At 44.4% G+C, this 12,829-nt stretch overlaps 1 protein-coding gene across 1 annotated transcript in view; it reads right to left on the reverse strand.

The window, feature by feature from the left end:
* Positions 1-12,303, reverse strand: part of LOC129408075 (myc box-dependent-interacting protein 1-like) — a 54,678-nt gene extending 42,375 nt beyond the window's left edge. Inside the window, exons 1-2 of the mRNA XM_055150796.1 lie at positions 12,217-12,303; positions 6,048-6,128 (exon numbers count right to left, since the gene is read on the reverse strand). Coding sequence (XP_055006771.1) covers positions 6,048-6,128; positions 12,217-12,303 — 168 coding nt within the window. The remainder of the gene's footprint in view (positions 1-6,047; positions 6,129-12,216) is intronic.
* Positions 12,304-12,829: the final 526 nt, after the last annotated feature.

The raw sequence follows: 12,829 nt of genomic DNA on the forward strand, positions 1-12,829 counted from the left end.
TCCTGGTTTAGACCTGGTTTTAGTCCTGGTTTAGTCCTGGTTTAGACCTGGTTTTAGACCTGGTTTTGTCCTGGTTTAGACCTGGTTTAGTCCTGGTTTAGACCTGGTTTCCTGGTTTAGATCCTGATTTAGTCCTGGTTTAGTCCTGGTTTAGACTTTGGTTTTAATCCTGGTTTAGTCCTGGTTTAGACCTGGTTTTAGTCCTGGTTTAGTCCTGGTTTAGACCTGGTTTTAGATCTAGGTTAGACTTGGTTTTAGTCCTGGTTTAGTCCTGGTTTAGACCTGGTTTAGTCCTGGTTTAGACCTGGTTTAGACCTGGTTTAGTCCTGGTTTAGTCCTGGTTTAGTCCTGGTTTAGACCTGGTTTAGACCTGGTTTTAGTCCTGGTTTAGACCTGGTTTAGACCTGGTTTTAGACCTGGTTTAGACCTGGTTTAGACCTGGTTTAGTCCTGGTTTAGTCCTGGTTTAGACCTGGTTTAGTCCTGGTTTTAGACCTGGTTTAGACCTGGTTTTAGTCCTGGTTTTAGACCTGGTTTAGACCTGGTTTAGTCCTGGTTTAGTCCTGGTTTAGACCTGGTTTAGTCCTGGTTTAGACCTGGTTTAGACCTGGTTTAGTCCTGGTTTAGACCTGGTTTAAGTCCTGGTTTAGACCTGGTTTAGACCTGGTTTAGTCCTGGTTTAGTCCTGGTTTAGACCTGGTTTAGTCCTGGTTTAGTCCTGGTTTAGACCTGGTTTAGTCCTGGTTTAGACCTGGTTTAGTCCTGGTTTAGACCTGGTTTTAGTCCTGGTTTAGACCTGGTTTAGACCTGGTTTAGTCCTGGTTTAGTCCTGGTTTAGTCCTGGTTTAGACCTGGTTTAGACCTGGTTTAGTCCTGGTTTAGACCTGGTTTAGTCCTGGTTTAGTCCTGGTTTAGTCCTGGTTTAGTGTCCAGCAATGAGTGGATTTACTAAAAAAAATGAAAAAAAAAAAGGATATTAGCCCAGAATGTGAGAATAGGAACATCCCTCTGTGTAATCCATTTATTTCAACAAAGTAACTGTAATCCAATTACCACTCACTAAAACAGTAACTGTAACTGAATACAGTTACTCAAAATTTGTACTCTGATTACTTAACTCCAGTACATGTAATCTGTTACTCCCCGACACTGTCCGCATGTACAATCTGTCTGCTCAAGAATCAGCCAACGTCTCTATTTTTTAAGACGGTTTAAATTACATGAAGTGGATAAAAATGTAATGTTGACGTTTTACCGAGAATGCATGGACTCTATTTTACGTTATTGTTAACAACGTGGTTCGGTAACCTGTCAGTCAAACTTAAATCACAGACTAAAAGAGCGGGTAAAATAATAAGCGTGGCCCCGAGCTCACGTCGGTACATTTTTGAGGATAATAGTCCAATGAGATTCATTTGGTCTTCAGATTTTCTATGTTATTAGGTTCTTTTTCTCAGACCTAGAGTTTTATTTCATACCTGACAGTTTCGACTGCTCGCTCGCGTCTTCCTCAGAGTCTCGTGATGTTGCTGTGTCGTGTCTGGTCAGCTGATTTAAACAGGTTTTGGCGCTGTCTTCCTACCGGTGGAGGCAGGACGACAGCGCCACCTGCAGTCCCACTTCCTCAGGACAGTTTCCCGGGTGTGTGAGAGTAAAAAAGCCCCTCGTCCTGGTTTACAGTCCTGTGGGCACGTTTTCCTATTTCGATTGCTTCTTTAATCCAGCGGCGATGTTTGTTTTCCTCTGTCTCCTAAGCAATCGAAATACGGAAACGTGCCCACAGGACTGTAAACCGGGACGAGGGGCTTTTTTACTCTCACACACCTGGGAAACTGTCCTGAGGAAGTGGGACTGCAGGTGGCGCTGTCGTCCTGCCTCCACCGGTAGGAAGACAGCGCCAAAACCTGTTTAAAGGTTGTATGGAGGATTTTTTTTGTTTCAAATTGTCAGTGATAGATTATAGATGCAGTCGCCTTGTAATTATGATGACCAAAAAAAAGAGAATAAAAATTCATCAACTCTGGACGTGGTGGGGCTAAACATTTGCCAATAGATAACGACACTGCCTCGTTATCTGTGAGCTGACAGGCTGTCAATCAAACTCCCTACGTTTCTAGCGTAACTGACTTGCCTGCGCCGCCGGTACGTGGTTTACGTACGACTGTCACACAGTCCACAGACGCAAGACGCACAGACGCTGTTTACTCCACCAACGCAACAGTTCTTAGCGGCTTTTTTGACCTATATCTTCCTCGCAGTTCGCACAAAGTTTGTTGCAATGGCGACAAGAATCCAGGAGCAGTTCGCCGCAAAAGAAAGTCCGTTTTTGAGGTCGCTGAAAGAAGAAGACAAGGGGAAAAGCAGCGAAGCCAAACTAAGGTGATTCTTGGAGATTCATTCCAGCGATGGCGCGACTGAAGCAGACGAAGGGTCTAAAGACTGACGCACTGGTCCACAAATTACTCCTGGACAGGAAACTTCTGCTTATTATGAAAACGTACTTTATTTCCAAGAGCTCCACAAACGTTTTTCAGGACACGAAAGCGATATCCTATGTCTGAAAACGTAATTTTCAAGGCAAAGAAAGAGTCCGCTTGCTGCTGCGTGTTGTAGCTAGTTCATTCGCACTGAATCTCCGCGCAACCTTCTCTGCACCCCTTTCCTGCTCCTGTCCCCGCTGCCCGATCCACTCTCCCCTCTCCTCCGCTCCTCACTTCTCCGTTCTTGTCCTAACCAACACTGTAGTTAGTTGTTTACAAGTCATGTGCAGCGGCTGTAAACAAACCTGTTTGTGGCGTAAGGAGGAGGAGGGAGGAGGTGTTTCTACGTAGGAGCTGTAGGGGGGGGGGGTGGTTTCACGCATGCGCAACATTTGAAAAAGGACAAACAGTCGCTGGATTTCTCGTTCCTTGGAAAATCCTCTATACAACCTTTAAATCAGCTGACCAGACACGTCACAGCAACATCACGTGACTCTGAGGAAGACGCTGGTGAGCAGTCCAAACTGTCAGGTATGAAATAAGACTCCAGGTCTGAGAAAAAGAACCTAATAACATAAATTTTTGAGGAGGCGGTGATGAAGCGCGGCAGGAAGGAGCCCAGTGACCCCGACCCGTGTTCTTCACCGTCAGTTTGAGCTGATGAAACTGAACAGATTCAAACATTCTTCTGCGCCGCGAGTCGTTAATCTGCTCAACTCACTGCAGGTAAAAAATTATTGTAAAAGGCTTAAGGCAGAGGTGTCCAAACTCTTTTCATCAACGGCCAGTGTCGGGAAGTAACAGATTACATGTACTGGAGTTACGTAATCAGAGTACAAATTATGAGTAACTGTATTCAGTTACAGTTACTGTTTCAGTGAGCGGTAATTGGATTACAGTTACTTTGTTGAATTAAATGGATTACACAGAGGGATTTTCCTGTTTTTACATTTTGGGTTGTATCCCCCTCCTTTTTTTTTCTTTTTTCTTTTTTTTTTTTCGATAATTCCACTCACGGCCGGAAACTAAACCAGGTCTAAACTAGATCTAAACCAGGTCTAAACCAGGACAAAAACTAGGTCTAAAACTAAACCAGGTCTAAAACCAGGTCTAAACCAGGACTAAAACCAGGTCTAAACTAGGCTAAACCAGGTCTAAACCAGGTCTAAACCAGGACTAAACCAGGTCTAAACTAGTTCTAAACCAGATCTAAAACCAGGTCTAAAAACAGGTCTAAAACAGGACAAAAACTAGGTCTAAACCAGATCTAAACCAGGACAAAAACCAGGTCTAAACCAGGACAAAAACCAGGTCTAAAACAGGTCTAAACCAGGTCTAAACCAGGACTAAGACCAGGTCTAAACTAGTTTTAAACCAGATCTAAACCAGGTCTAAAACAGGTCTAAAACAGGTCTAAAAACCAGGTGTCTAAACCAGGACTAAGACCAGGTCTAAACCAGTTCTAAACCAGATCTAAACTAGATCTAAAACAGGTCTAAAACCAGGTCTAAACCAGGACTAAACCAGGTCTAAAACCAGGTCTAAACCATCCTCGTCTTTGCTTCTCTACAGCAAATCAAGTAATCCAAAGTATTCAGTTTACGTTACTCAATTTAAATAACTTTATGGATTACGTTACAAACTACATTTTGAGGTGTGTAATCTGTAATCTGTAGGGGATTACATTTTAAAATTAAACTTCCCAACACTGCAAACGGCCACATATCGAAACACAGATGAAGCAGATCGAGGGTCTTAGTCCGGTGCTAAATACAGTGAATAATCGAAATATGTTCAGGTTTAACCCGTTAGAATGAAACATCAAGTCCTTTATTCACGCTAAGATCCTCAAAAACACACACTATGTATTAAATATTGGCTTTATCAATTTACATTTTCAAAAAAACTTGCAATAAAAAGTAAATTTTTCATTGAAGCAAGGTAATTTGGGGCCAATTCTCCTGAAAACCCGAGGGCCGAGAAAAATTTGTCTGACGGCCGCATTTGGGCTCACGGGCCATAGTTTGGACATGCCATCTTATCTTATCTTTACTTTACTTTTCTTTTCCTGAAGTGGAACTGGCTCCAAATTCCCTCCTGTAACTGCCGTCCTCGATGAGCCTCATTTGACTGGAGCTGAAGGCTGTGGGCCACTTGTTTATCCAGTTTATAGTTTTGTGACACATTTGTCTCTGGGGCTGTAACGTGAGCAGTGACCTGGACTGGACTCTGGACTGGACTCTGGACTGGACTCTGGACTGGACTGGACTGGACTGGACTCTGGACTGGACTCTGGACTGGACTCTGGACTGGACTGGACTGGACTGGACTGGACTGGACTGGACTGGACTGACTCTGGACTCTGGACTGGACTCTGGACTGGACTCTGGACTCTGGACTGGCTCTGGACTGGACTCTGGACTGGACTCTGGACTGGACTCTGGACTGGAGGCTGGACTGACCCTGGACTGGAGTCTGGATTGGACTCTGGACTGGACTCTGGACTCTGGACTGGACTCTGGACTCTGGACTCTCTGGACTGGACTGGACTCTGGACTGGACTCTGGACTCTGGACTGGACTCTGAACTGACTCTGGACTCTGGACTCTGGACTGTGGACTGGACTCTGGACTGGACTATGGACTCTGGACTCTGAACTGGACTCTGGATTGGACTCTGGGCTGGACTCTGGACTCTGGACTGGACTCTGGACTCTGGACTGGACTCTGGACTCTGGACTCTGGACTCTGGACTCTGGACTCTGGACTCTGGACTGGACTCTGGGCTGGACTCTGGACTGGACTCTGGACTGACTCTGGACTCTGGACTGGACTCTGGACTCTGGACTTGGACTCTGGACTCTGGACTGACTCTGGACTGGACTCTGGACTGGACTCTGGACTGGACTCTGGACTGGACTCTGACTGGACTCTGGACTGGACTCTGGACTCTGGACTCTGACTGGACTCTGGACTGGACTCTGGACTCTGGACTGGACTCTGGACTGGACTCTGGACTCTGGATTGGACTCTGGACTCTGGATCTGGACTCTGGACTCTGGACTTTGGACTGGACTCTGGACTGGACTCTGGAATCTGGACTGGACTCTGGACTGGACTCTGGACTGGACCCTGGAGTCTGGACTTTGGATTGGACTCTGGACTGGACTCTGGACTGGACTCTGGACTCTGGATTGGACTCTGGACTGGACTCTGGACTCTGGACTGGACTCTGGATTGGACTCTGGACTGGACTCTGGACTCTGGACTCTGGACTCTGGACTCTGGACTGGACTCTGGACTCTGGACTGGACTGGACTGGACTGGACTCTGGACTCTGGACTGGACTCTGGACTCTGGACTGGACTGGACTCTGGACTCTGGACTCTGGACTCTGGACTGGACTCTCTGGACTCTGGACTCTGGACTCTGGACTCTGGACTGGCCTCTGGACTGGACTCTGGACTCTGGACTGGACTCTGGACTCTGGACAGTCCTGGTCTGAAGCCCGCAGGTGACACTGTGCTCTGATTGGTCCAGACTAAAGGGGGAGGGGCAGAGTTACTCACATATTGTTTGTTGAAGTTGATCACCCACTCCTCGAACGCTTCGTCTTTGGTCTCATCGGCCTTGCCAAGTTTTTGGAGAACCTGGAAAATAAAAAAATAGAATTATAACATGATACAAAACGAGACGAGAAACGAGACTGAGTCCACGAAAACAAAACAAGACTTTAAGATAATTCATAATATATATTTATTTTATGATTTAGTTTCCAGTTTTGGAAGTCGTTCATTTGTTAATTCGTTTTTCAAGATAAAACAAAAAATAAGAAAATGAAAAAAATAACTATCTTCATTATTTGTCTCCAAAACCAAAATGAAAAAAAAGAAAAAAAAACAGAAAATGATTTGTTTTTTCAGTTTTCGATTTTGTGGTTAAATGAAAAACGTTAAAAAACAGATAATCCCGTTTACGTGACTTAAACTGCGATGACGGACTAAATCAGGACTGAACCAGGTCTAAAACAGGACTGAACCAGAACTGAACCAGGACTGAGGCTGGTTTAGTCCTGGTTTAGTCTGTTTTTTTCATTTTGGTTTTGGAGACAAATAAAGAAAATAGTTGTTTTTTTTTTTTTTTTTTTGAGACGTTTGAGACTGAGACTATTTTTCATTGAGACTTGATGATTTTGAACTGAAAAACAAATAAAAGACACTGACGTTTTTTGAGACTTGAGACTTTTTTGGCCTCACAATTTCTTATTTCTTTGATTTCATATTTTTGTTTCCATTTTACACTTTTTAGAGATGTCGCTCAGTGATACTTAAACCTTTTTTGTCCAATTCAAATGTAAATGAAAATCTCACTACATCATTTTTCTTTTTTCACGTTTTCTCTCTCTACTTTTGTCAGTCTTTTCTCCAGACTTTTATTTTGCGCCGTCGCTTGTGACAGAAGTGAAATCTCGATGATAATTTTAACACTTGTGGTGTGACTGCAGCTCGTCTTTGTACCAGAGTCAGAACGAGCTGGAAAAATACAACAGGAAACAGAAAATGTTTGAGAAAATCTGAGGTGTGTTTGAAAGTAAAATATAGAATTATAGAGTTGAGATTATTCTGAGGGGGAGGATTTATTATACGCAATTATTGACTCAAAAAAAAAAGAAGAAAAAAAAAAGACCAGATCAGGACTAAACCAGGGCCAAACCAGGACCAAAAAAAGACCAAACCAGGACTAAACCAGGACCAAAAAAAAGACCAAACCAGGACTAAACCAGGACCAAAAAAAAAAGACCAAACCAGGACTAAACCAGGACCAAAAAAGACCAAACCAGGACTAAACCAAAAAAGACCAAACCAGGACTAAACCAGGACCAAACCAAAAAAGACCAAACCAGGACTAAACCAGGACCAAACCAAAAAAGATCAAACCAGGACTAAATCAGGACCAAACCTTAAAAGACCAAATCAGAACTAAACCAAAAAAGACCAAACCAGGACTAAACCAAAAAAGACCAAACCAGGACTAAACCAGGACCAAAAAAAAGACCAAACCAGGACTAAACCAGGACCAAAAAAAGACCAAACCAGGACTAAACCAGGACCAAAAAAAAGACCAAACCAGGACTAAACCAGGACCAAAAAAAGACCAAACCAGGACTAAACCAGGACCAAAAAAGACCAAACCAGGACTAAACCAAAAAAGACCAAACCAGGACTAAACCAGGACCAAAACCAAAAAAGACCAAACCAGGACTAAACCAGGACCAAAAAAAAAAGATCAAACCAGGACTAAATCAGGACCAAACCTTAAAAGACCAAATCAGAACTAAACCAGGACCAAACCAGAACCAAAAAAGACCAAACCAGGACTAAACCAGGACCAAACAGGACCAAACCAGGACTAAAGCAGAACCAAAAAAGAGACCAAACCAGGACCAAAAAAGACCAAACCAGGACTAAACCAGGACCAAACCAAAAAAGACCAAACCAGGACCAAAAAAAGACCAAACCAGGACTAAACCAGGACCAAAAAAGACCAAACCAGAGCTAAACCAGGACCAAAAAAGACTAAACCAGGACCAAAAAAAGACCAAACCAGGACTAAACTAGAACTAAACCAGGACCAAAAAAGATCCAACCGGAGCTGAACCAGGACCAAACAGGACCAAACCAAAAAAGACCAAACCAGAACTAAATCAAAAAAGACCAAACCAGGACTAACAAAAAAGACCAAACCAGGACCAAACCAGGACCAAAAAAGACCAAACCAGAGCTAAACCAGGACCAAACAGGACCAAAAAAGACTAAACCAGGACTAAACCAGGACCAAACCAAAAAAGACCAAACCAGGAGTAAACCAGGACCAAAAAAGACCAAACCAGGACTAAACCAGGACCAAAAAAAAGACCAAACCAGGACTAAATCAGAACTAAACCAGGACCAAAAAAAGACCAAACCAGGACTAAACCAGGACCAAAAAAAAAGACCAAACCAGGACTAAACCAGGACCAAAAAAAGACCAAACCAGGACTAAACCAGGACCAAAAAAGACAAACCAGACTAAACCAGGACCAAAAGACCAAACCAGGACTAAAACCAGGACCAAAAAAAGACCAAACCAGGACTAAATCAGAACTAAACCAGGACCAAAAAAAGACCAAACCAGGACTAAACCAGGACCAAAAAAAAGACCAAACCAGAGCTAAACCAGGACCAAAAAAGACTAAACCAGGACTAAACCAGGACCAAAAAAAGACCAAACCAGGACTAAAATAGAACTAAACCAGGACCAAAAAAGATCCAACCGGAGCTGAACCAGGACCAAACAGGACCAAACCAAAAAAGACCAAACCAGAACTAAATCAAAAAAGACCAAACCAGGACTAAACCAAAAAAGACCAAACCAGGACCAAACCAGGACCAAAAAAGACCAAACCAGAGCTAAACCAGGACCAAACAGGACCAAAAAAGACTAAACCAGGACTAAACCAGGACCAAACCAAAAAAGACCAAACCAGGAGTAAACCAGGACCAAAAAAGACCAAACCAGGACTAAATCAGGACCAAAAAAAGAGCAAACCAGGACTAAACCAGGACCAAACCAAAAAAGACCAAACCAGGACCAAAAGAATCCAAACCAGAGCTAAACCAGGATCAAAAAAGACCACATCAGGACTAAACCGGGGGTATGTAATCTGTAATCTGTAATCTGTAATCTGTAATCTGTAGGGGAATACATTTTAAAAGTGACTTTCTCTTTACTGTAAAACAAATGATCTTTTAACTGGATTTACCTGTGACATCCCTCGGTGTTTTCGTCAGACTTTGGGCCGTACGATATTTCCGTTTTTGTTACGTCGTTTTAACCCCGCGGCCTTGAGTTCGATCACTGTCGAAGCCTCTGTTTACTCACCAAACACAAACACGTCAGAGGCTTTTGTCGGTCGGCGGCGGAACATGAGACGTGTTTGTGCGGCGAGGGGCGTGTCCGGGCTCGGCCGCTCCCATTGGTCGGTGTGTGTGTGTGTGGTAACCGTGGTAACCGTACGCACCTGCGAGCCTGCGTGCGTCTGGCTCTAACGCAGAGGACAGCTGGATGTCGTCTGTGTAATCGGCTCTGAAGGATCTGAGGCAAAACGACAAACGACTTTCTAAGGTTTAATATGATACAAACTGGACTCTTGTGAACGTTATTTTTAGGGGTGTCAAATTATCGCGTTAATTGAGATTAATTAATTACAGTAATATTTAGCGCTTTATGTTTTTTAATCGCGTTAATCTCATTTTTAATCTCTAACTTTACTGTTTCTGTATGTGAGTTGCTTTATTATAAAATCTGTTTTTGTGTGTTGTTGGGACAATAACACACAAAAAAACACATTTATATATTTTTTTTATTTCGGTAATTCCACTCATTGCCGGAAACGTGTAAACATGGACTAAACCAGGACCAAAAAAGACCAAACCAGGACTAAACCAGGACCAAAAAAGACCAAACCAGGACTAAACCAGGACCAAACAGAACCAAAAAAGACCAAACCAGGACTAAACCAGGACCAAAAAAGACCAAACCAGAGCTAAACCAGGACCAAAAAAGACCAAACCAGGACTAAAACCAGGACCAAACCAGGACCAAAAAAGACCAAACCAGGACTAAACCAGGACCAAAAAAGACCAAACCAGGACTAAACCAGAACCAAAAAAGACCAAACCAGGACCAAAAAAGAGCAAACCAGGACTAAACCAGGACCAAAAAAGACCAAACCAGGACTAAACCAGGACCAAACAGAACCAAAAAAGACCAAACCAGGACTAAACCAGGACCAAAAAAGACCAAACCAGGACTAAACCAGGACCAAAAAAGACCAAATCAGGACTAAACCAGGACCAAAAAAGACCAAACCAGGACTAAACTAGGACCAAAAAAGAATAAACCACTTTTCACAAATTGTGAAAAGAAGCTCCATGGAATTACTCGAGTACCGTTACGTCCAAATACGACCAACCAAGCAAAAAAACACACACGATGGACCCAGAATCCCCATCGTGCCCCGCGCCGCCGCTGCTCCGTCGGGACTCTCACTTTTCACATGATGCATTATGACAGACGAACAGCGCCCCCTGTCCGCCGCATCGCCGCACTGCACCCGTACTCGTTAAACATGTCCTAAAAAATCACGAAAAAAAACACCCGCACTCGTGAAACCTTTGGTCACGGTACGGTTAGAAGCGATGACCTCCCTCCACATCCGGGCCAAACCAGAACCAAACCAAAAAACATCAAACCAAGACTAAACCAGAACTGAACCAGGACCAAATTAGAATAAAAAAAACAAAACAAAAAAAGACCAAACTAAGACCAAAAAAGGCCAAACCAGAACCAAAAAAGCCCAAACCAGAGCTAAACCAGGACCAAAAAAGACCAAATCAGGACCAAACCAGGACCAAGCCAAAAAACATCAAACCAAGACTATACCAGAACTGAACCAGGACCAAATTAGAATAAAAAAAACAAAACAAAAAAAGACCAAACTAAGACCAAAAAAGCCCAAACCAGGACTAAACCAGAACCAAAAAAGGCCAAACCAGAACTAAACCAGAACCAAAAAACAAACCAGGACCAAACCAGAACTAAACCAGGACCAAATTAGAATCAAAAAAACTAAACAAAACCCAAAAAAAAGACTAAAGCCAGGACCAAAAAAGACCAAACCACAGCTAAACCAGGACCAAACCAGAACTAAACCAGGACCAAAGTAGAATAAAAAGAGACCAAACCAGGACCAAAAAAGACCAAATCAGGACTAAACCAGGACCAAACCAAAAAACATCAAACCAAGACTATACCAGAACTGAACCAGGACCAAATTAGAATCAAAAAAAACAAAAAAAAAAAAGACCAAACTAAGACCAAAAAAGCCCAAACCAGAGCTAAACCAGGACCAAAAAACAAACCAGGACCAAACCAGAGCTAAACCAGGACCAAACAGAACCAAAAAGGAGAAAACCAGGACCAAACCAAAAAAGACCAAACCACTTTTCACAAATTGTGAAAAGAAGCTCCATGGAATTACTCGAGTACCGTTACGTCCAAATACGACTAACCAAGCAAAAAAAAAAAAAAACACACGATGGACCCAGAATCCCCATCGTGCCCCGCGCCGCCGCTGCTCCGTCGGGACTCTCACTTTTCACATGATGCATTATGACAGACGAACAGCGCCCCCTGTCCGCCGCATCGCCGCACTGCACCCGTACTCGTTAAACATGTCCTAAAAAATCACGAAAAAAAATCCCACCCGCACTCGTGAAACCTTTGGTCACGGTACGGTTAGAAGCGATGACCTCCCTCCACATCCGCCCCCCGCTCTGCGTCACCGAACGTGTGTGTGTATGTGTATGTGTGTGTGTGTGTGTGTGTGTGTGGGGGGGGGGGGGGGGGAAAGAAGCCATCTGTCACCGCTACACCGAACAGGCCAGAGCGACATGACAAGACAACGTGCCACGGCGAACACATTTACGAGTCGCTGTCAAACAAACAAAAAAATTCGTGGAATTACGGCGTCGTGACGTGCGGACAGCGGGGTAGAGGATGCGCCACCGCTGGCCCTAACCTACCTCCTCCCCCCCCACCACCACCACCACCATGTCACTACGTACGTACGAAGCCACACTTACGATATATATATTTTTTTTTTACGATACGCGCGCAAAAACGTCGTGACCTTACCTTTTCCTGCGCGCGGGTGAGCTTCTTTTGCACGTTGCTGGCCACTTTCCCCGCGGTCAGACCTTTGCCCAGATTCAACTCGGCCATGTTTGAGGAGGGGGGGGGAGGAGGTCAGGTCTAAAGAGGAGGGAGGAAGAGGAGGAGGAAGGAGGAAGAGGAGGAAGAGGAGGAGGTGCGGTAGAAAGAGCTACGGTGACGCGGCGGGAAAAGGCATTAATGTCGATGTCAAGATGGAGGTTTACGCGGAGAGGACGGACGGAGCTGCCCGAGTCCGTGACAGAGGAAGAGGAGGATGAAGAGGAAGAGGAGGCTGCTGCTGCTGCTGCTGCTGCTGCTGCTGATGCTGATGCTGTCAGGATGAAGCTCTTAAAGGGACAGATGCCCCCGGAACGCGAGAGCGCAGCGCGGATGGATGGATGGAGCGCGGGGAGGAGAGGAGAGGAGGTATGGCACGGTTACGCACGGTTACGCACGGAGAGGAGGGGAGGAGGAGGTACGGGGTGGTCACGTGGGTGGGGAATGCAGGGATTTTGAGCGAGGGATTCCACGAAAGAGTAAAAAGTGTCACCAGAGGAGTTTTAAAAATGTAATATTTTATTTAGTCTGTATATTT

Source organism: Boleophthalmus pectinirostris, unplaced genomic scaffold, assembly GCF_026225935.1.
Source record: "Boleophthalmus pectinirostris isolate CB_2022bp ecotype Guang Dong unplaced genomic scaffold, ASM2622593v1 HiC_scaffold_1, whole genome shotgun sequence".
NCBI lineage: Eukaryota > Metazoa > Chordata > Actinopteri > Gobiiformes > Gobiidae > Boleophthalmus > Boleophthalmus pectinirostris.